At 36.2% G+C, this 25503-nt stretch overlaps 1 protein-coding gene across 4 annotated transcripts in view; it reads right to left on the reverse strand.

The window, feature by feature from the left end:
- The window catches only part of CSMD3 (CUB and Sushi multiple domains 3), a 600129-nt gene that overhangs the window by 375769 nt on the left and 198857 nt on the right, over positions 1 to 25503 (reverse strand). For all 4 annotated transcript variants that reach the window (XM_061373410.1, XM_061373409.1, XM_061373412.1 and 1 more), the window contains exon 6: positions 8060 to 8172. In XM_061373410.1, coding sequence (XP_061229394.1) covers positions 8060 to 8172 — 113 coding nt within the window. The remainder of the gene's footprint in view (positions 1 to 8059; positions 8173 to 25503) is intronic.

Consider the following 25503-nt stretch of genomic DNA (forward strand, 5'->3'; position numbering starts at 1 on the left):
GGCAAAATAATCTTCACTGCAGAAGAAAAAAAGTCATTTAATGAAAAAAAACAAAGCATATTAGGGGAGCATTTGAATGTCAGCATTTTTCAAAGGGGAAACAAAGTGTTCCAACAGTTTATTTCAATACCACTAAATATTCTGAATGTAAACCAGCATTTTATCTCAGGTTTTTACCTCAGTTATTTTATCATCTTGACATAAACAGATCATCACTGCAGTATATTACACTGTTTCATGGCCATGAAGCACACCACAGATATACAGATTAATGTATTAAGTCCCTGACCTTATCAAAATGAATATTTTGAAGTTCATATGAACTTTACCATTCATGTACTATCATTACAAGTGAACAAGTATGGAACAAGTCCAGAGGAGGGCCACGAGAATTATCAGGGGACTGAAGCACCTCTCATATGAAGATAGGCTGAGAAAGTTGGGGCTGTTCAGCCTGGAGGAGAGAAGGATGAATGGAGACCTCCTAGCAGCCTTCCAGTATCTGAAGGGGGCCTGTAAGGATGCTGGGGAGGGACTCTTCATTAGGGACTGTAGTGAGAGGACAAGGGGGAACAGGTTCAAACTTAAGCAGGGGGAGTTTAGATTGGATATACAGAAGTTCTTTACTGTGAGGGTGGTGAGGCACTGGAATAAGTTGGCCAGGGGAGTTGTGAATGCTCTGTCCCTTGTGGTGTTCAGTGCCAGGTTGGACAGAGCCTTGGGTGACATGGTTTAGTGTGAAGTGTCCCTGCCCATGGAAAGGGGGTTTGAACTAGATGATCTTAAGGTCCTTTCCAACCCTAACTATTCTATGGTTCTATGATTCTATTACAAGAGTTCCACTCTAAGAAGATATTTATTTTAATAGTTAATGTTTCTCAAATTTTAGTTGGTTTCCTTAGAGGATTAATTTTTTATACATATTTATAGATATATGTGCACACCTAACATCTATTTGTATAATTACAGATATTAAATATAGTTATATATATTTAAAATATTTAATCTTTAAAACATACTGATTTTTTAAATATCTTCCTTTCCATAAACTGGGACTATTCATATTACCTATGGATTTTATATTTTAAACATCTAATTTTCCTGGGGTTTTCTTTTTTGAAATTTTGTTTTTTGATTCAATTTATCAATTCCTGAACTTCCAATAAAACTGACCTTAGTAAGGAAAATAGTTCCTTTGTAAGTATTACATAAATTGAAACAAAGAGTAATTCAGTATTTTTTTTTTCTTCTGAGATGGAATTGCTCTCAGTCAGTAACATTGAAAATATAAAACACTGACATTTTCTCTTTTGTAAACAATGAACAGATGTGTGTAGAATAATGAATGAAAGATATATATTAAAATTTTTGTATGCACATTAGAGGTTTTTCTTCAGGCGAAGTATGAAATTAAGAAGATATATATGTTAAATCATTAAAAAATGGGAAGGACTCTTTTCTTCATCACTTAACATGTCTTTCAGATGTAAATTAAACATTAGCACGAACTAACATGCTTTCATATTTAACATTAGATCTATTGTCTTTTCATAATGAATTACGATCATATTTGAAGTAAAAAAAAGTGAATTAAAATTTTTGAAACAAATCTTTCTGGATCTGTATACAGCATCAGAACTAACTGAACTAATCACTGACAGTGCTGTTATTGAAACCTGTAATTGGGAGAAATCTAAAAATAAATACTTTTAAATGGCTGAGGGTCAAAAATTTTTTTTTCTCCTTTCTGACTTGACTACAGCAAAATTAATGTCCTTCTGCACACTGTAATTGTGTGGGTGTATAGCTGTGAATAAAAGACATCTCAAGAGTGCAAAGGTGAAAAATCATCTGTTCAGAAAGTATAGCTGTATAAGATGAATTGGAGCTAAAAGACCCATGAGTATGAAAATCCACTAAATGCATTTACTAGTGTAACAACATATGCAATTTAAGTCTTTGTTATGCTGGGGGGTGGGGAGGGGGAATCTGCTGAGAAATTCTTATAATTTCACTTGATGAAGAGCTTTCCTTTTTCCTACATCCATTCGAAAACCAGGTAGTGTGGTTTGTTTCGACAGCAGGAGTTCAAGGTCTAAAAAGTCACAGATTTACAATTCTTAGAACTTGGGGTTGTCAAATAAACTACTAATGCAACCAGCAGCTTATTTATATTGCCCTAAACAGAAGCAGGTACAGTCTTTATTTAAGTAGCAGGCTTCTCAGATGTGACTCAAGTAATGAAGCACCTTAACTTCTCCCAGGGAATATCATGCCCATGAGCATGCAGTTAGTAAAAACCCATCTCAGTAAGTTATATTATGTGAGATTCAACCTGAAATTAACAAACCCACATCTACAAGTCTGCACTAGGTATATAAACTATCATAATAAATGCAAATCTAGTCAATGTAATCAGTGGAATGCCATATTTTAATTAATCTTAAAATACACGTCTCAGAATATAATCTGCTTGCTGGGTTGAACCACAACACATGGTCTCCTGGAAGTTTCCCAATACCATGCAGATGTCCCATTTACTGTAGAACACCTCTACCAAACCCCTACCACGTGGTCAATTGAATCACTCTGCAACCTGCACTGAAAGAATTAGCTAGGTCAGTTGCCCATACATAGCTTAGGTTTATACAGTTTTGTTACTTCATAACACACCATTTTGCAACACCTTCATCTGTCTGCCAGAAGAGCCTCTGCAGTTCTGCCACTGCCATAAAAGTATCTTGGATACACTAGGTGATTTCATATGTGCATGTAGACTCATGCAGCGGAACTGTGCCCTACAGCTCCCCAACTTTAATTGCCATTTAGATACCAATAGGTGTTTAAACCTACAGGCTACTATACAGAGAATCTACATTTTGGTGTCTTGGAGCTGAATCTCACATAGGACTTCATTATGACATCTTAGTCTTCCAGCAGTAGCACTGTGAACTGTTTTGAGCCTATTTTCCCTTTCTGGCTACTTAAGACATGATGTTCTGAGGTAGCTTAGTACTACTCACTTTTGTCCTTTACCCGATTGCCAATTGCTTCGCATTCTCTCCCAAAGCAAAACCAACAAATAATCTAAGAAAAGTCTAACTCCATAAATCTTTCTGAATTAAGATACATTTCTATTCATATGCAAAATGACTGAAGAACAATGGAAAATCAAGCAGAGGAATAGAAAACTTTTCAACATCTGTTTTTACTATACTACATCACACACTGAAAGGGCTGGCATTTCTCCACCTTCAGCTCTACACAGTTGACTGTGAAGTATTAAGCATTGTAACAATTTGCATGTATTTCAGTATGAGTATGACAGCTGAAATTTATTTTGTTCTGAAAAGCTCATTGATATATTTCATCTCTTGATCTGTATTTTTTCTGTAAGCAATGATTCTTATGGAAGGCAGATGCCACTGTGCACTTAGTCAACATACTTGATACTATTTCGTTCACAGTAGGAGCATTAGTTTGTACATGGCTTAACCAGAGGTAGAGGAAAGGGGGAAGAAAGCAAGCCTAATTAAGAAATGGATTTCACAAGTGAAATAAATAGCAAGTATAGGGCTACTACTGAAACCTTCCAGAGCTTAAAGAAAGAGAGATGGAGAGAAGAAGGGTTCTGGATCTCAAAAAATAGTAAAGTTATAAATTATTAAAGTTTACTGATCAAAAAATGAAGAATTCTTTTCCAAAACCCCTTAAATAACCTAGGTATGCTTGACATAAAGAATATTGAAGTTTATGTATGCCAGCCTGTAAAACTCGAAGCCATGAAGATAACTTAATCACATCTGTCTACTTAGATAATATTATGGATTAATACATAAGTGATGGAGTGCAAAGACTGCCAACAGAAAGCAGTAAGCAAAAGGAACCTTTGCAGGAACTGCAAATGAGTGGAGTAAAAAAGGACAACTAATTTTAAAAACAGCAAAAGATGATTGCCTGTGCAAAGAAACACTGAAGCAGGAGCTTCAGAAAAATCCAATGAAGCTTTGGTTTTACTTCAGCCAGCAGTTTCTAACTCTTTTAGATTTTTAACAAAGCAACAAGGACAGAAAACATTGTGACAATGAACCCCCAGTGACTAGAAAGAAGGGCTGAAACACTGGTGGTCAGACAAGCAAGAAAAAGCATGTCTTGGTTATAACCCGTAACATGGGCAGGGAAACAGTTTGATTCTCTGCTAATTGACATAAAGCAATTTAATTGTCATTTACTAAACGTCGTTTAAAAATTGTAAAATTCAAAATCTTTTGTAAATTAGAATGCCCATTAAAAGAAATTAATAAACATAACCTGCATGACAATGTATTTAAACGAAGCTGAGAATTTTCCACTGTTTCATGCACCTCAGTAAATTTCATTTGTTCTGTATAAGCAATTTAAACAGTCACAGGTGTTTGCAAGGACTGAAACAAACAGCTATGCAAAGTTTTAAAACTAATGAAATTAGAAGGACATTTATTAAAGATTATGTAATACCCTTCGTCTTCTGTTTGTTTTTTTTCATATGTAGCTAGATTTTAAGATTTCTAATTGCATCATTTTTAGTCTTCTTTTCATGTGTCTAGCCCACAATAGCTTTAGATATTACACTGAAGCTAAGCCATGTGAAGCTGCCTTGTGGAGAAAAATCTTAATTAAAACATTCCTATAAATTTAAGACAGTAAGATTTGGTTATTTCATATCTTGCCTTAAAAGTGACCATAAAACTCATTTAATTTTTTTTTGTTCAAATAAAACAACAAACTATATTTTTCAGACTGTAATTGGTATGAATGGCAGGGGGTTGATAGGAGGGGTGTGGGGGACTACACATGTGATCTCTGTGATAGGAGGTCAGGGGCTGCCCCACACTGATCACAGCCGGTGCCAGCTGGCTTCACAGTGGACCCACCACAATACACAACTGAGCCCAGCAGCAGAATGTGTGGCATCTCTGTGGAAATATATTAAAGGTAAGACAGTAAACACTGAGAGAAAGGAACAAGACCAGAGCTAGAGTGCTCTACTCCAGAGAGAGTAACACTCTCAAAGGTACTGGAGCTCATGGATAACTCACACTGAAATGGGTTCTTCCTCTAAGAGGCTGTGGCCCATGGTCGATGCACATCAGAGCAGAGCGAATTAGTAAGTAAGGAACAATAGAAGAGAAGAGTGAAAAATGAGGAGTAGCAGAAAGAAACTCCTACACCATGACTGACACCTTGGCATCTTACATCACTGAAAAGACAGAGTAATTTCTGGTGGAGTAGATAGAAGAAGAAGAAATGTCTGGACTTAAGTTAAGCCTGCAAAAGTGGAGAGGAAAGCTGTTTGCCCTAATTGTTTGACTATTTCCCAATGCTCAAACCAGTAATTCATTCCTTTATATTAAGACTGGTTTACCGAAGACAACAGTTGAGGAGTAATGAGTTTTCTTACTCTTTTTCTCCTATTTATTTTCTGCCCTGTTCCATTGTGAGGTTGGAGTGAGTGGCTGTGGGAATGCTCCACTGACACTGGGTCACACCACCACCCAAATATACTTATACAAAATGTGCAGTTGTTCAAACAAAGCCAGCAAGCCAAAGGAGTGATGAGATGAAAAAAGCAAGTACCAAGAAAATGCCAAGCAGTGATGAAGGGAAAAATTATGCAGTTGTGTGAAGTTCAGATTTTGGAGTCATCCTTTAAAAGATGCAACAATAGAATAAAAAAAGTTAAAACAGATGAAGTGGTAAGAAAATAGTAATTCTAGTTATAGTGGTACTACATAGGAAAGATGGAATTTGAAGGAGGGAAGTTGGTAAGAAGTTACAGTCATATCTATGTTAATGGAGCGGGGGAAAGAGTGAGTTTTTCAACAGTTATTACAGTTATAATACAGACTACTGAAAGGACTAACAGACACCCTCTCAAAAGTGATGCAGGAAAAGCCAGGCAGATGTATATATTCTACCTGATTCTTTGGAAAACTTTATTTTTATTGTGACAACTCATGTCAGGGCAACAGTGAAATTACTCTTTGAAACTAGTCTTTACAAAAAGTCTTAAATTTGTCTTTAACTGGAAAAAAACACAATCAGTTCTTAAGAAACAGAAATATGTGCTGCATATTTTTAATTTTTTTGTCTAACTGTAAGAAATATTTTTAGTATGTTCATTAATTTCCTCACACTGTCTCTTTTACCTTACAATCAATCCAGAAGCCACTCCTCCTTATTACATTTTAGACTATCAAGGTTAATTTTCAATGCCCATACCTGCTGGAGTATGGACTATGATGCTCTTACATGCTGAAATTGTTTACTCCCTACATTTTTTTTTAAGAGTTGTAAAAGGTATTTTCTTCATTTTTAAGAATGGTGGACTACTGCAGAATTTCACAACTTTGTATTCAGTACAATTTAAACATGCATTCAGCAATATGCCATTAGAAATTAAACAAACAAACCAAAATAATATTTAAAAAAAAATAACGTAATCACTACAAACTTAGATGGTAAAGACAAATAGAAGATACACAGCATATTCAAATTTTCCACACATACCAGCTCACACTTTTTTTATGACTTGCAGAAAACATATTTTGAAACAAACAAAAATAAAAGTCTGTTTTCTTTCACTAACTATTACCTCACACTTTCAGCAGGAATCCAAATATGTGTGTCCTCTGAGATAGTTTGTTCTTTTCGAGTAGTTTAAAATTAGCATCTCAACAAACCAAGTTACTTCACATAAACCAGCAAAATAGTTATCATGTGGTTTCTCAATTTTGAGGTAGGCTCTAATAGAGAAAGTTTCTACTCTATATCTCTTAACAGTCCCATAAGCTAGAAGTTTCTCAGTAAAGAAGTGTGTTTATCATGTTCAGTGTGAACGATACCATGCAGAAAATGAGTCAGTGCTTTTCAGTTGTAGCAGCCCTGGAGCTACAGTAGGAAGGCTCCTTTTACCTAAATTCACTCAGAATACACATTCCAGAACTTCCGTGAACTCAGGAAGTTTAAACGGAGACATACAATATTTGTTAACATATCAATCAAATTTGTTGTGTTCTTGTATAGAATATGTTATCTGAGGCAATCACAGAGTTGTGGAAAAATTACTATTATAAAAGACCAATTACATAAAAAAGTAACCCTAATGTTTTGTTAGTTGTGATTTTTACATTAGTTGATAATTTTATCAGATTCTCCACAAGTTTATGTACCTCATCTCTTTCTTTGCTGAATTTCCTATAGAGAACTGTAAAAGAAATTCATGAACTGAATTTCATTCAGAAGGCCATGATTATTTTTTTTTTTAACCAGAAACATGGAAAAGCACAAAAGCACAGAAAGGGTTACTGTACCCTGAAGATCCATTGACACAATGCAGATCCTGAAAAATATTTACAGTTATGCTCATGAAAAGGCAGACAGTATTACCATGAACTAATGAAGCTCAGTTTTCATTGGCACTTCATCATTAGAATGACCTTGTTCCAAATGGTGATATTCCCAAGTTAATGCTTCAGATGCTTTCACTCTTACTCAAAATAGTGCTTGTTCATAAAAACAGTGGATAAGAATCTTATAGGTTAACTAAACCCTTAGTAGCACAATACTTTCAGAAACAGGTAGAAAGAGATAACTTTGATTAAATGCCATATTAGTAAACAGAAACTTACTCACTGTTTTACAAGTGTGACATATACAACCATAGAAGCAGATGCATGTTTTAATGATAAAAATCTTATTTCTGTATATGTTACACAATATCTTTCAGAATATTAGGATCATTTTAACGTCTCATTACTTGCACAGGATAAAGTGAAGTAGATCTCGCCTCTAAATTTTTTATAACTGTATTTAGAACAACTAGATAATACACTACCCCTACATTAACATACTGTAAAATTTTATATACTATGTTGCACAACTGAATTTATCATTATGCAAATACAAACCACAACTTTATAAGGATTTTTTAAATGGCCCTTCCCACTTCCTCTATAACTTCAGGCACAGGATTTTTTAACAAAAAGAACCGAAAAAAAATGTATTTCCTTAAATGTACCTTGGTAGTGAGCACTAAATCCACGGTATCGGTGATTGCTGTCTGTTACAAAGTGTAGTCTGAGCCAGTTTTTGTTACTGATAACTGGAGGAGGTATATTCATTCCAGAGAGCCTAAATTAAAACAAAAAATAAAAAGATATTATTGAAAGATTAATTATCAGGGATGAAGAGCAGTAGATTTTCATAAAGCTTTGATAAAGCTCTTGTGTGGAAAACTTTTTTCAAACGTACATTCATTGGCTGCTTTCAGTAGGACTTTTTATTCATCAATTAATAGTGTGTTATTACAATCATGAACAGACAAGACTGTTCACAATGTTGAAGTGGTGGGATACAAACCAGTGCTAATCCAGAAACTACACAGTCACATAATTGGTCATGAAAAGCACTACCATGATGCAAGCACATGACACTTAGGCTAGAAAGAGTTAGTGTCTATCTGGATCAGTTAACAGGTTAGGCAGAACACTGCTTTGGGCACCAGGAAAAGGATTATACCCTGTGACTTTCATGTTCACGATATGGAACAAAAGATCTTAGGTTATGCAGGCCAACACATAAAACTATAAAACAGACATCTATTTTTTCAAGAGCAACTAGTTTTCTAAATTCAGGGTAAAAAGAAATAAGAAATACTCAATCACTTCAGTGAATCTGAAAATAATTTATTAAAATAACAAAATAAATTTTGTAATAAATTAGAAAATTTATTAAAACTACAGAGTAGAGACCTGTGGATTGACCCCAGCTAGCAGCTAAGCACTACACTCACTCCTCTCCCTGTTCCCAGCAGCAAAAAGTAAATCAAAGCAAAATATTTGATCATGTAAATATAATATTTTTACTCTAATCCACTTCTCATTAGCCATCTCATTTTCTTTAAATAATATTTCTGAAAATAAACTTACGATATGGTCACCAATAATAGAAGAAAGCTTCAACCAGACAGAACAGTGGCATTCTCTAAACTTTTATTCTTTGCACCACTGTCAGCGTTCTTTTTGCTCTTTGCCTCTTTGTTTTCATAGAGCGCCTAGACCTAAGTTTGAGCTTAGTCCTGACTTAGAGCTAAAAGCTGACCAGCTCAGGCTTTGAAAATTAATGGCATTTGAGAGGCAGCTGAGAATACCTATTTAAGTTTACCTGTTATATCAGTTATTTATTAACACATCTGTCCTTGACAGCTATAAGTTATACTTCAGATGATTCTAACTTAAGCACATGTTGATATCATCTGTGTTCTAACTAAATTCACAGTTCCTAAAATCTGATCTTTACAGTTCATGGTTTCTATGATATTGTTTCCAGAAAGTATATTTGCAAGCTGACAGAATTTATAATGGAGACTGGCATGAAATGAATGCTTATTCTGCTCATATAACTGCTCTTTTTCTCACATCAATTTATCTTCTCATCAAATTATAAAGCTGTTCACCATTATCATAATGCATTGGCAGTCCAACCTACTTCTGTGCCAGCTACTGTTCCAAGCATATCTAAACTGCATTGTCTACAATATTTTCCTAAATTCAAAGAAAAACACCATATCTACCATAAAGGAAATGCAGCTGCCTCATCTTTTTTTTTATTGTTCAAAATGTGTCACTCCCCCTAAACTGCACAGAAACCCATATAGCAAAAGTAACAGACATTAGGCTTCCCTTCTGCAGTTGTCTTTCATAAACTCTTAGAAATGTCCATGAAGAATCTTCAGCCCAGTGGTTGTGAACCAGAGATTTAAAGTATCTCACAGCTATGTGTAGTCAACGACTACCCTAGATAGTCTGTTATCTAATGTAAAAAAAAAAAAAAAAAAAAAAAAGTTCTTACTGAAATAATGCACCTTTCTTAGTAAAAGTGTAGAGTCAGTGAAGTTCTTGTGTTTTCATCTTATTTGGTTTGTGATTGTGGGTAAATCACAGTTTACAGAAGAAATAAGGAACTAATTTTTTTAAAAAGAAAAATCTTCTTTCAATTCATTGCAACACTGTGCCTCCATCTCCTTTTCTGCACTATTTAGGAGGTAATTTTCAAAAATCTGCTTTAGGCTAACGCTGGTCCAGGTGAAGTTAATTAGTATTTTATTCTTCCTCGAATGTCTAACATATGATTTCCACTTTATGTTGCAAAGTACCGGTTTGGGTTTTTTAATAGCATGGTGTGCATCCTCCATTTCTTCTGAAGTCATACTGACATATCCTAAAATACTCTACACTTACTTTAACATCTGAAATGCACACCACCAGCTAGCTATAATCTTAAAAAATAGTTTTAAAATACCTGTCTTGTTCATGTACTAAACTAGCTTTAATTACCAAAAGTCTTCTAAAATTATAGCTCTTAAAACAGAAATTAAAGCAGACCGAACTGTCTTTTCTCTTTTAAGTCAGGTGCCAAATAAATGAGGATTAGTAGAAGACTCAAACGATAAAACAAAAATGTTTGATTTTGTACAAAGTTTAGAGATATATTTTCCTCACTTTTACAATGATATTAGCCGAAGTATTTAACAAAAACTTCCATTCACAGCACTGTTTTCTATTTCATATAATGTATATGTGCGATGATTGTCATCTTGCTAAAAAATGGCTCAGAAGCCTATTCTGGACCAATAGTATTAAATAAGGTATATAATATACAAAGGAAGTGATTTAGACATGATATGTGTATGAAGAGAGGCAAAAAGTACCCACACTGCAAAAGTTCAGTCAAAGCTCAAAATCAGATCAGCTAATAAATGTGTAAAAACTTTAAGGAAGGATATAAACACTACAAAATATGCATATAAAGGGTAGATGGTACTAAAGAGTCAAACAGGCAGTCATCACTGTAACTGCCCAATTTTATTGTGTTTGAATTTGGATGGAGACAATGGTATCTGAATTAAAGCTTTATGTGTTACTTATTTATTGGGAGCAGAAATTACTGACAATGTATCAGGTATTCTTTCAGTGAAATTGATTCATTCTCAAAACGTATGCATTTTAATTCTGAAGAATTCTTATTATCAAGTAACAGGCATGCAAACCCTGCAAATGGAATCAAACATTAAACATGTCCAAAAATATTCCAAACAGAAAAACATTTTTGTTGGAGAAATATACAGTAACATTTTTCACAAAATTTTTCATGAAGTGTATAATTACTGCATTTCCTCACAAGTCAGGAGATTTACAGAAATTAAATTGATCAAAAAAAAAAAGGAATCTGCAGTCAATAGCTCCTCTATAAGCAGTTCTGAGTCCATTCTAATTCTACTAAAGTTTTAGGCTAAAAATAATTAAATAGAATCATAGAATAGCTAGGGATGGAAAGGACCTTAAGATCGTCATGCTCCAACCCCCTTGCCATGGGCAGGGAAACCTCACTTCTAAACCATACCACCCAAGGCCTCGTCCAACCTGGCCTTGAACACTGCCAGGGATGGAGCATTCACAATCTCCCTGGGCAATCTATTCCAGTGCCTCACCACCCTAACAGGAAAGAATTTCCTCCTTATATCCAATCTAAACTTCCCCTGTTTAAGTTTTAACCCATTACCCCTTGTCCTATCACTACAGTCCCTAATGAAGAGTCCCTCCCCAGCATCCCTATAGGCCCCATTCAGATACGGGAAGGCTGCTATGAGGTCTCCACGCAGCCTTCTCTTCTCCAGGCTGAACAGCCCCAACTTTCTCAGCCTATCTTCATACGAGAGGTGCTTCAGTCCCCTGATCATTCTTGTGGCCCTCCTCTGGACTTGTTCCAACAGATCTATGTCCTTTTTATGTTGAGGACACCAGAACTGCATACAGTACTCCAGGTGAGGTCTCACGAGAGCTGAGTAGAGGGGCAGGATCACCTCCTTCGACTTGCTGGTCACACTTCTTTTGATGCAGCCCGGGATACGGATACATCTTAGTATACTTCAGCGCTCATATGTATGCACTTCAAAATGTTAAGTGCTTGTTTTGATTGTAACTGCAGCTGTGTGGAATCCTTCTCATTGGCATTATTTGCTTGTTGAAATAAAACTGCTATATGGAAAGCTTTGATTAAAAAAAAGTATCACATATTCTGATTAGACTAATCATGCATTATCCATGTACACATACATGCTAGTGAGGTTTAATACTTCCATAGCATAATACTAGTACTACAAAAGACCAGGTCCTAACCAACAGAACAGCACTCCAGCAGTGACTTATATCGTTTGGTTATATTTTGGTTAATTTAGGGAGCAGGTGTATTAAATACAAATGTGATGTATTAACTACTTATAGCTAATTGTGCTTCTTTACTTTGTTCCTCATGATTGCCTTGATCCCATAAAACAGCTCTTGTAACCAGATTCATAATGAAGACCTTTTATAAAAGATCCACCCCACAATGTAGATGTAAGGACACTCATTCATGGATAGAAGACTAAAACTCAGGTCTCTAATTTAATAAATCCAAATCTGTTTAGAAAGGACCAGATTCACACTAAAGAAGCAAAGCTAAAACTAACTGAATATTCAATACGTTGCTTAAAGACTGTGAAGGATTTTATGATTAAATTAATATACCCCTCTTGTTCCATCAACCTAGTTAGTACGACGTTTACACTGAGGTTTAGACACTAAACTAACCATTAACTTTTTGGTCAAACAGTAAACAGGCAAGTTGACTACACCTATGAATAACTGTTATGTTTCTAATTCCAGTGATGAGATTAATGGGTCTTAATGGCAGCCATTATTCCCTCACTTTTTGTGGTTTGTTTTGGATTGTGTTTTTTTTTTTTTCTGAAAATATTTTATCCAAATTCTATTTAGTCATCTTAGAGCAAGGACACTGTGACATATATTGTCAAGCAGCCAAAAATAAACCCTCTTCTACCTCTTAAAAAAAAAATTATTGCTGTCTGAACTAAGAACTCAAGATTTTAATTTTGTTCAAATAAATTTTACATGCAAATAGATATTTTCAGTTATCTTTGGATAACAAGATAGGTAACAAGATGGGTAATTTCCTGTAAATTGTTCTTTTGTCAAGTATTTAAAATAGAAATATTCAAGTAGCATGAAAATAAGTATTTTCAGAGCTGTGGATTTCCTAGAACTTTAATTGCAGCTTACATTTAAACAGCAACATATATAATATTGATATATCTGTATTACAGTAAAAGACTTAATGAGATGTCTCTGTGACAGAAGCTATAGAAATTTTACGTAAGTGTAATTATTCATCTAATTGTATGTGTGAAACTCAAGCTGTAGGTGGGCTGCTCTTCTGTTTCCATCCAGTACACTTGAGTCATTAATCCCTGGATGATTCAGGGATTGTTATCAGTCTGCTGTTTACTAGATTAACCATCTAGTGACATAGCAGACTGGCATGGGAAAAGGCTATTACAACATCAAAATATGCACTTTCCTAATTGAGTTTTCAAATAATGAAAACAGGAAACAATACAGTGAAAGAAAGATTAGTTTGGAAATACAGCAAGCAATTAAATTAAATTAAATAAAACAAAACAAGAGATGGCAGTTGAGTTAATCTGCATTACCATAGCTCAGTGTCCAGTTATATGAAATGACAGAACATGACTTTCAGAAAAGGGAGTAAACGGTACTAATTCAGTCTTTAAGGAATAAAGAAAACATAGACTCCTCTCCCTAAAGCCAACTCTTTCTCAAACATGCATCAGAAAAGGAAAGTTTCCCAAAAAGCGTCTAAAACATAGTATTTCATTAGCAGTTTGAGGGTAAAATATCACTCAAGTTTTAAGTCATTAAAAAAGTCACAAGTCATTGAAAGACCTTTTTCCTAAGGCTGGTTCCTGTAAAATTGTCTGCAGTAGGACTAGGCATTTTATTCAACTGAGAGAAGCAGGGCATTGACAAGTTTAAAGCTACATACAGCCTTGATTGTTGCTTTCGAATCTTAGAACTGAATCCGGATGACTGACAAAAAGCTATTTTTTTTTACTTTCAGAACAGTAAATTACCACTCTTCAAATTTAACCTCATGAACTATTTAGTACTCGACAAACAAAACTTAAATAATCCAATGTTTGGAAAGAAGGGGGAAGAAAGTTCTATGCTATGTCACCTTAAAAAAATACTTGTTCTGTAAAGTACTTTAACAATCTGTTGATTAGTTTTTGGAACTATTCAGCTAGAAAGATAAAAATAATTCACCCTATGACTCTTTTTTTGTCAAGTTCAGCATGATTTCTGAAGGACTGAAAAAAAGTCTTTGTTTAAAAATGTCAGTGTTGAAATAAATGGAAGACCAGTCATGCCTCTGCAAAGCTGGAAAAATTTCAATTTTGAAGTAAAGTTACTGTCATGCAAAGCAAGTCTATGAGAAATCACTGTATGATCATTAAGGGCTGAATAAAGGTCCAACTGATGATTAATGAAAGTTTGTAGTACTGTTGATATGAAATGTAAAAAAGTGCCAGGATTATGAAATGCTTTTTAATTTCAGAAGTAAACTGCAGCTTATAGAGCCAGATGTTCATATGTCAAATTTCTGACTAATCTGTTGACTTGGCAGAATGATGAAATTCGATGAAAGGTAAAAGGAGACTTCCAAAGACACATATTCTGAAATGTTAGTCTATGATACAAGGAATGTGGTGTTTGTGACTCAAGTAATAAACATAACACTGACAGACAGTGTTGCTGTCCTGACTGCATGAAAGACTACTGTCATAAGTTGCTGATTTTAATATAGATGTCAGGGACTTACAGTCATTACTCACAAATGTGATGCAAATAACCAATACAAAAAGTGACCTTGTGATTACAACCCCATTTTCCTGAACATATCGTAGAATTAACATAAATACAAATTAAATTCACCTGGGCTGCACATAATGACTAACGTATGGGTCTTTCTACCATGCAGGCTGTGACAAGTTGCATAGCTCCTTGATATAACTGATGAGCCCAAGCCATGGTTGGGGCAGTTAGCAAGAAGCAGAGATAGATAAGTCTGAATGCACCACTGAGAAGATGCAGCCCCACTTCAGCAGACTATGAAGTGATGCCTCCCACAAAGGACTCATTCTAGTGGACACCAAGAGCTGCCACAGGATTTTTCCTGGAAATGCTAAAGCAAACCTCTAGGGCACTGTCTCCTTCAAAAATCAATGTATGTGATTATCCGAGTGTTTTCCCTGGAATCCTGCATGATTCTCTCTACTTTCACAGCTTCTCTAATAAAACTGAACTGATTACATCTTGTAACTGCCCAATTATTTGTGTAACAGTCAAAAGGAATAATGGGCCATTATCTCTGAGATGTTTACACAGTTTGCCTCTCTTAAAATGTTAGCAGTATCTTACTATTTCATAAACAGTTATTTTCTCCATTTCTTTTCTTTTTTTTTTTTCCCTTTAAATGCTATATTAAAAATTATTATACAAGTCTGCTGTCCAAGTAGGGTAAGGAAGCTTGTTCTTACTTCTTTATGGTAAATGTTAATAAACGAACCAAACAAGAAAACATTGCACTTGATGCTCAACAGACTATATATGCAATAGTAGTTCCCTTTTCTCTGCTGTTATGGTCATCCTTTCAGTGACTCTGTGTCCTGAGATCAGGGCCTCATTCTTTCCCAGACAGAAGGGGAAACAGATTTATTGTGAGTCATCAGTATCCTGAGGTCATCCCTGGAAAGATGTTGACGATAAAACTCCCCTCTCTCAGTCATGAATCATCTTTGAGCTACTTGATGTTTTCTTATCAGAGCCTGTTATTGATTCCCAGCCCTCCCCAGCCCCAGTTAACACAGAGGCCTAATATGTTACACAGCATAGGGTTGTCAGACCTTTACTATACATGGTAGTTACATAGTCACTTGGCCGGTAGGCAACTGCCAGAGCTCAAAAAAGCTAAAACCAGCTCAGGTCAGGACACCTAAGTAGAGTCCTAAAACAATCCTGCTGTCAGATCATAGAATAGAATAGAATCATAGAATAGTTAGGGTTGGAAAGGACCTTAAGATCATCTAGTTCCAACCCCCCTGCCATGGGCAGGGGACACCTCACTCTAAACCATATTACCCAAGGCCTCGTCCAACCTGGCCTTGAACACTGCCAGGGATGGAGCATTCACAACCTCTCTGGGCAACCTATTCCAGTGCTTCACCACCCTAACAGGAAAGAATTTCCTCCTTATATCCAATCTAAACTTCCCCTGTTTAAGTTTTAACCCATTACCCCTAGTCCTGTCACTACAGTCCCTAATGAAGAGTCCATCCTCAGGATCCCTATATGCCACCTTCAGATACTGGAAGGCTGCTATGAGGTCTCCACGCAGCCTTCTCTTCTCCAGGCTAAACAGCCCCAACTTTCTCAGCCTATCTTCATATGGGAGGTGCTTCAGTCCCCTGATCATTCTTGTGGCACTCCTCTGGACTTGTTCCAACAGATCCATGTCCTTTTTATGTTGAGGACACCAGAACTGCACACAATACTCCAGGTGAGGTCTCACGAGAGCTGAGTAGAGGGGCAGGATCACCTCCTTCAACCTTCTGGTCACACTCCTTTTGATGCAGCCCAGGATACAGTTGGCTTTCTGGGCTGCAAGCACACACTGCAGGCTCATGTTCATTTTCTCATTGACCAGCACCCCCAAGTCCTTCTCCGTAGGGCTGCTCTGAATCTCTTCTCTGCCCAGTCTGTAGCTGTGCCTGGCATTGCTCCAACCCAGCTGTAGGACCTTGCACTTGGCATGGTTAAACTTCATGAGGTTGGCATCAGCCAACCTCACAAGCATGTCAAGGTCCCTCTGGGTGGCATTCCTTCCCTCCAGCGTACCAACCAAACCACACAGCTTGGTGTCATTGGCAAACTTGCTGAGGGCGCACTCAATCCCACTGTCCACGTCACTGACAAAGATGTTAAACAAGACCGGTCCCAAAACCAATCCCTGACGGACACCACTCGTTAGTGGTCTCCAGCCAGAGATCAATACAAAGATTGTGGTCACTTCTCAGCAGTAAGGCAAAAACTGGACTACCAGCTGATATCAGTATTGCCAGATTCACACTACAGAAACTTGGAGGCACTGGAGACAGGTAGGAAAGAGTTGTTCTTGCAGCTAGTTCTCATTTTTCTCTCCCTAATCCTTAGTACTTGATGTAACTAAAGTAGTTGAAATGAAAAGCACATACAGGTATGCAATATTCAAACTGGCAAAAGACTCTAATTATATTTTCTGCACAGCATAATAGGAAATTGGAATGAAACTCTGGCTGGAGATAAAGTTTAAAATACAAGTCATATTACTCCCACTCTGCAGCAAAATTAGGGACCCCATGGGTCTTATTAGGAAAAGTACTTTCAGAATCTGAAAGTTTTCCTGAATATCTGCCACTCTAGTACTCATAGTTAGGTATTAAATCCAAATGCAAATGTACTTTAAAAGAGCTGTTACTTATTAGAATAAAAATTCAAAGTACTCTCATGTTAGGCCTGAGTCAGTTATGTTATTTATGGTATGCTATTTAAGGGTGATATTAAGACAGTGCAAGTCCTGAAATGCTGTCCTGGGTTTAGCACTAGCAGTCATTTTTCTCCTTCTTGGTAGCTGGTGCAGTGCTGTGTTTTGACTTTCGGGCTGGGAACAAAGCTGATAAAAATGATGTTTTGGTTTGGCCAAGGACTTTGTGAGCCTCATGCTCTGCCACGGAGGAGGAGAAGCCGGGAGGAAGCAGAGACAGGACACCTGACCCAAACTGACCAAAGAGGTATTCCATACCACAGCACGTCATGCCCAGGGGGGAACTGAGAGGGACCCAGAAGGGCTGAGTGGACTGCAGGGTTGGAGGAGGTATCAGTTGGTTCTTGGTCGGGCTGGGGGGGTGAGTTATCGGTCGCCTGGTGATGAAGTCTTTTATTCTCTCCTCTTGTTATTTCCTTTATCATTACTATTACTGGTGGTAGCAGTAGTGATTTGAGTTATACCTTAGTTACTAAACTGTTCTTATCTCAACCCGTGGGAGTTACATTCTTTATGATTCTCCTCTCCGTCCCTCCTGGAATAGGGGGAGGGCAGGAAGGGGTGGGGGGGGGTGGGGAATGAGTGAAAAGGGGTCTGGCTGGGGTTAAACAAAGACAAATGCCTCTAAAAAACAACTCCTCAATACAAAGTAAGAGGATAAAAATGAAGCAGCTCAATTCAAACTACAGGTGATCTTTTCTGAGAGTTCAGTCCTTATTTCCTATTTTCTACCTCTGAAAATCTATCAAAGTAGACACCAGAATCTGTCAGAAAAGGCTATTGTTATTGTGTAATTTAAATATAATTACTGTCAAGGTATCCATGCAGATTAGTCACAGAACCATCCATCTCAGTTTCCACTTTATTTTTTGTGAATTAACGTTTTGCTCAGTTATATTTTGGGCAACAACTTTCTTCTATCTCTCAAACATCTGATCTCCTACTTCTACTGTATTTACCACATAAGACATCTCCCTTCCACTCTTCCACAATATATTTGTGGAAAAAGCCAAAGAATTTCTTACTCAGTAATTTTATAGAACATTTATCTCAGAGTGCTTGACAAGTGTCAGGAAACTGCACCATCCCTTATTTCATAAAATAAAATAAAATAAAATTCCAAAGCATAAAGAGACAATATGCTGTGCTTTACCACAAAAATCTAAGACAAACCTGAAAACTGCTAAAACTGTAAGGGCACAGTCTTGACCCTGCCTTGGGACCCTGATGATCCTCTGCCTTTGGCCCCAGGAACTCCAATCAAGATCAGCTTAAAAGCCTGTCCCAGCTCTGTTCTTGGCCGTCCTCTTCTTGACTGGGTTCCTAGAGGGACCCTGCACCTAGTTAAATGCTTACTGCATTAGGGGCTGTCAGCTAACTCTGTTTTCGAAGTCCCCAACTCTGACCCCCATTTTCAGCCTCTGCAGGACTGCACATCTTTGGTGAGTGAATGGCCTGAGTGGAGTCACTTCAGCTCCCAGTTGTCCCTTCCTTGCTCTTGATACTCCCAGAGAGAAACAATTCAGATATCCCAATTAAACTGCTCTAATTACTAAAACTGCACTACTTTCTTATAGTAAATTATCTTATTTAAACCACACTATGAATTTTCTTGGTGTATTTGAGCACACTTCTCTTATCCTATTTGTAATATTCATATTCAAATATTCTCCAACTGCAATTAGGCAAATCTTTATTCCATCCTTTGTACAGAAGAACTTTAAGATGTTATGATAAAATTAACATGATATCTTAACTTTAAGATATCATACACCTCCATCATTGTTAACCCACAAAGATATAACTGACAGAAATTCTTTAAAACCAAGGACAAAATCTCTGAAATTATCTGTGACTAATAAGAGGTAGAACAGTTCACATTTAGCCTTATTAGATAAGTCAAAATGCTAGAAGGAGATTAGACAAGTAGTATCAGCACTCATGCAAAATGTCGCATTTTGAAATAAATTATTTTGACACTTTTCAAGATTTTAGACTTTAATTCCAAGTTTGATGGTTCATAATTAAAAAAAAAGTCAAAGCTGGAAGTTGAGAACTCATGATCTGTCTGTGTTTCTATGACTGAGTGAGATTTAGTAATCCAAAACGTGTTTTGTTTCGGGCGGGGGAAGGTGCTGTTTTTTCTTGTCTTCATGGATTAGCAGCTCCTAAGAACATTTTTAATTCTTTGCCACAAAGAGCTGTATGAGTGGTCTGTGCAAGAAGAGACCAGGGGGCTGCCCTGTGCCTGACAGTTCCAGTTAGATCCACAATGAAACAACCACAGGACACAGCTAAACTCATCAGCCAAGCTGGTGTCACCTCTGTGAAACCTCTGTATTTAAGGGCATTACACTGTACAGGCAATGAGGGAAAAAAGTGTGAGAAACAACCCTGTGAATACTAAGGTCACAGAAGGAGGAACAGGAGATGTGCTAGCTATTCCCCTGCAGCCCATGGAGAGGACCATGCCTAGAAAGACCTGTAGCCTGAGCAGGCCTGTACTGGGTTTCTACAGCAAGGTTCTCTTAGTGGGGGGCAGAGCTACAGGGGAGGCTTGTGTGAGAAGCTGCTGAAAGCTTCCCCATGTCCAATGAGGCCAATGTTAGCCAGCTCCAAGATGGATCTGCCGCTGAACAAGGCTGAGCCTATCAGCAATGGTGGCAGTGCCTCTGTGCTGAAGTATGTAAGTATTTAAGAATTGTGCAGGAGCAATTGCATCTGGAGAAGGGAACGAGAATATGTGAGAAACACCTCTGCAGACACCAAGGTCAGTGCACAAGGAGGGGCAGGAAGTGCTCCAGGTGTTCGAGCAGATTCCCCTGCAGACCATGGTGCAGACCATGGTGAGGCAGGCTGTGCCCCTGCAGCCCATGGAAGTCCATGGTGAAGCAGGGACATGCCCAAAGGAAGCTGTGACCCCATGGAAAGAGGAGCCCACACTGGAGCAGGTCTGTGCAACAGCTGTGACCCTGTGGGGGACCCATGCTGGAGCAGTCTGTTCCTGAAGGATGCACCCCACGGAAGGGACCCACATTGGAGAAGTTCATAAAGGACTGCAGCCTGTGGGAAAGACCCCTATTGGAGAGGTTCATGTCTGCCATAGGAGATCCAAGAGGGAGTGTGAGGAGGAAAGGACCAGCAGAGACACATGTGGTGAACTCCCTGGTGTCTATGAAACACATACCGAATCTTAAAATATTACAGCAGTTGCTTTATTCATCTAAAACAGTGCTTTCATTACTGACCCCAGAGACTATTTCTTAAAAGTGTCTGAAATTCTCTCTTCTGTTCTTTCCTGAGAATCAATGGCCAGTTCTGTATAGATTCTGTAGATGGCTGACATACCTAGGCAATCAAGAACAATACTTCCAAGATATTCAGCTCAGTGTCAAGCACCTCATTAAATCTGACTTCTGAACATCACACTTCTGCTTGCACACTCTTCATCACTGGAAAACACACAATGTGGATATCAGATAATGAAATAGGCTTGCACACAGAGAACCACAGTCCTTCCCTCTACTCTGTGCCAGATACCTGGCTGGAGTTAACACATTCCTGTGTTTCAAAGTGAAACAACATACAGAGATACTCATGCACATAAAAGCAAGAGTAATTGCCCTGAGCAAAGATTCCCATTGATGCTGCTGTATTGCTCCCAGCTCTAGAGCTAGACTGGTATGGCACTGAGCTGAAGACTGACATGTGTAAAGCAAAAGTCTGGGACAAATGCTACTAAGTTTTAAGAGATCATGGTGAAAACGATGCACCAAAATATATTATTGATGTAATATTGAATATTGATTTTATATATGTTAAAATATCAAGAATAAAAGACATTTTCTCAGGTTTTTGTTTTGGTTGGTTGGTTTTAATAAATATTATAAAAACATTTAAAAAATGCAAATTTGTGACAAATTTCATGAGAAATGAAACAAAAGTAATTTTTGTTTATCAATTTGATGTATAATTATGAAAACATGTAAAAAGTGTTTTATAGATATCAATTCTTCATACACAGGTGTGTGTAACATCACCAATTCATACAATCATTTTCTTTCAAGTATCAAATGCTGCTCTGATGAGCATACACTTCAGGGACACCACTGCATGGATCTGACTGCTAGCCACCTGCTGTTTCCAGTAAATTAGACTGTGAATTAGTGATCCATGTCACAGCACTTTCACCTCTCCATGCTTTGGAACCATGCCTTTGAGTTGAACATCTGTAGTTTAATTTGTCCAACAGAAGACATCACACTCCTTATTAACAGATGCCATACTGAAGATTTAGAGAGTAATAAATGTCGACAAATACAATGCAAGAAATTACAAACTAAGAAAAATGTATAAGATTCTCTTGAGTGCTATAAAATCTCATGATATATTTTTATTTGTGGATAATTAATATAATTTAACAAAAGGTAATTAACAATTAGGAATATTTTTAATTTATTTTACTGTATCAATCTGCGTAAATTATGAAACTCCCTAGATTCAAAAGTCTTCACTTTATAATTATTAAAAAGATAAATATTTAAAATCTATGGTTGTGTGTTAAAATGTAACTGTAACATATTCATTGCAATATAAGCAAATAAAATCATTTGCTTCTAAGTGGCATGTCTTTGTCTCTTCTTCTTCCCTGCGTCCTCCAAAACCTGTGAGTAAAATAGGCCCACTAAAGGATGGTGGCTTCTACATAGGACACAAAGAAAATGTTTATTAAAAGACTTGTTTATAATAAGAATTAATGTAAGTGTTTAATATATTGTCTAATACATATAAAAATTTTGATAAAGAGCAAAAACAAAGTTTATAAATTTATCAATGTTCTGTGGCATTAGAATGAAATATATTAAAGGAAAATCTGGTGCCTTTCTTAAAAGGCCAGCTCATTATGTAGATTTTCCAGGATAAACAAATTATAAGTAAACATTCCTTAGATTAATATCTCTGATTTACTGTATAAATCAATTACTGATAAAATTTCAGATCCATTTCCCCGAAAGAACTTTAACTTTGTGCATGACATTTGGCTGTAAAGTGGTATCATGCAAATTATGCAGTAAAAAGCCAACTAAATTAGCTTAAAAATATCTTGTATGAGTTAACATTGTTACCTATTAACTTCTTGTAAGATGCCTTTTACTGATATTAGTGGTAATGATATCATCTGTGCGCTCTGAGAGACCACTATTCTGATACATCTGAGTTCAAATTTTGCAAATATTCAGATCTAAAATTGATAAAAGATTATAGGTCACTAATTCACCTATTATAATTTAAGACTCACCTTTAAAGTACTGCAATTACAAGAATGTAATAATTAGGAAGATAACCAGAGCAGACTATATATAAGCATGAGCAGGCAAAAGAAAGCTCATGCTCCACAGCTGCTTCAGTGTACTTAAGTCCTTGCCTTTAGTACCCATACTAGCATGACACAGAGAACAAACGTTAGGTTTACTGAGCTACAACACCAACTAATGATATAAAATTATTTCTTTTTTTTTTCCCTCTTTTTTTCTAGCAATATATTCTGGGATATACCTGATTAGGAAACATGAAAAGATTCGTGTAACTGCTAATACAGTTATTATAAATTGTGCAATTTATAAATTATAAAAGATTTATATTTGCAAATGAAATTTTCTAATTTTGGGATTGAACATCAAATTAAATTGGAGGCTGCTGTTCAAGATTGTTTTTGGTTTTTTTTTAAAGACATGGTGTCAGCTACTGCTAAGCCTTATTACAACAGTCTTTTACCTTACCCTTAACTTCACTTTAGGACATGCAGGATAGTATGTTCTTGCTCAGCAAACAGAGATGATGGTAAGAGTTTATCCTCTGACATAAAAAACATTGGGGAGAAGAAGTTGTGCAGCAGTGCAGTATATCCACACAAAAAATGTCAGAACCTGTGCTCTATGCTTCAGGGATGACAGAATATATACTATGCAGTAGGTACGTTTTCTGCTGATTCAAATATACAAGTGCAATACTACAAGTTTGGGTACAGAAAAGGCTGTTCAAGAGATGTGAAGGCTCCAGCAACTTACTTACTGTATCTTACACAGAATTATTAACAACAAGTCTAGAAACAAAGAAACACTGGGAGTTCAATTAATCAAGAAAATACCTATATTAATAAGCTTTTCAGTAAAGAAAGTCCAATAAGAATTCCCTATTGTCTTGAAAAAGAAACCAGACAAAAATGAAATTAAAAGTAGTATAATCGTAATCAAAACACTGATTATGATTAAACTTTAGTTAATATCTTGTGAAATTAGATTCCATATTTGCTGAAGCCTTAAATAATGATTTGGCATCTTCAGGTTTTCTTATCACAAGCCTTAAATGAGGCAGAATAATTCTACAACATAAACTGAAAAGTTCCAAACTTCAGCCCTGAAGATACTTTACAGATGCAAAACTATTACTACTGATGCATCCCAGTTATCATAATTTCTTTGGTTTATATGAATAGTGCAAAAATCTCTTATTGCCATGACTGGAATTATCCTACCTTGTATACTACCCACTATATCCTTGATGGTCTCTAAGAACGTGTGCAGTGGTGTATTAGATCAGAAATACACTGAGACTAATAATTTATTTCTGACAATGAGCAGTAACAGATAACTCACTAGGAGTGTCAGAAACCATGATTTTACAGAATGAGATTCATCCCTTCATACATCATCACAATTCCCAGGAATTTTATGGTCTGCAGGCTTCTTGAATGGAGACTTTCCAGCAGGCCTTTATGTTCAATCTCCTTCAATAAATTTTCCTTTTATGAATTTCTGATCCATTTTTCAACCTTAGTTTTCCATTTATAACATCCCATGCCAATGACTTTCACAACTTAATTATGTATGCTGCAGAGTTTTCTTTTTAAATCTTCTGCCTCATAAATCAAGTATCCCTATTTATTTTTAGTATAACAAATACATTAATGTTCCTTATTTATTATAACAAATACATTAATGTTCCTTATTTACATAACATATAATATTCATAATTTTATTAATCTTTCATAAAGTTTCTTTCTTATTTCTTTTCAAAATGTAAAAGCTTTAGCCTATTTTATTTGTCTCCCTATAGATTATTTTCCCCATATCTGTTTCCATCGTTTTGCCCTTTTCTGTACTGTTTCTCATGTTATTGCAGTTATCTTGACATAAGGTTTAAGAATATTAACATGGTTCAGGAATTAGGTCAGAGGGAAATTGCATTTAAATTTCAAAAGTTTAAATTTTTAAAGCATACCTAGATGAATTTATCTTTAGTGTTTCAAAATTTTGAAAATGCATGGCATTCCATTTGTAAACACCTAAAACTTTAACCTTAGAAATAGTTTAAAAATTATGGGATAAATGTATTTATTTTTAATATCTGTGCATATATAAAATATTTACTTTCATGGCCTACTGTAGGCAGAAGAAATAAACACAGTAAGTACACATCAATGGATTGTTTTCTTTTTAGTGACTGTTATGTCATGACCAGGAAGCTGTGGCATGTGATTATTAAAAATTGCTCTGACTGGTTTCACATTCAGCCTATCTTTAATATAAAGAAATTGCATAAGCAGGGTCATAAGATGCTTAATGGTTTGGTTTAGGTTCATTTTACAAGTGAATTTGCACTCTAAATCACTTCAAGTGATTTTCACAAGCAAAACAAATGGACAATCACAAAAAGTTTTGAGTAGTCTGTAGGCCCCATATAAGCGATGTTTTATCTTGTCAGGATTTATTCATGAACACAAAGAGTTTCATTTATGCATCCAAACTACTGTATTTTTGGCTGTTGTGTCCAGAAACATAAAAGAAGGAATTATGACTGTATGTAGTTTATCCAATGTACAAAGCATAGTAATGATTTTAATACAGAATCTAGGAATAAGCGTGATTTAGGATTATTTCTGCAGCAATTAACTGTTCTACC

Source organism: Neopsephotus bourkii, unplaced genomic scaffold (assembly GCF_033783945.1).
Source record: "Neopsephotus bourkii isolate Nb327-2 ecotype Australia unplaced genomic scaffold, CSIRO-AGI_Nbou_v1 NB_1630, whole genome shotgun sequence".
NCBI classification, from domain to species: domain Eukaryota; kingdom Metazoa; phylum Chordata; class Aves; order Psittaciformes; family Psittacidae; genus Neopsephotus; species Neopsephotus bourkii.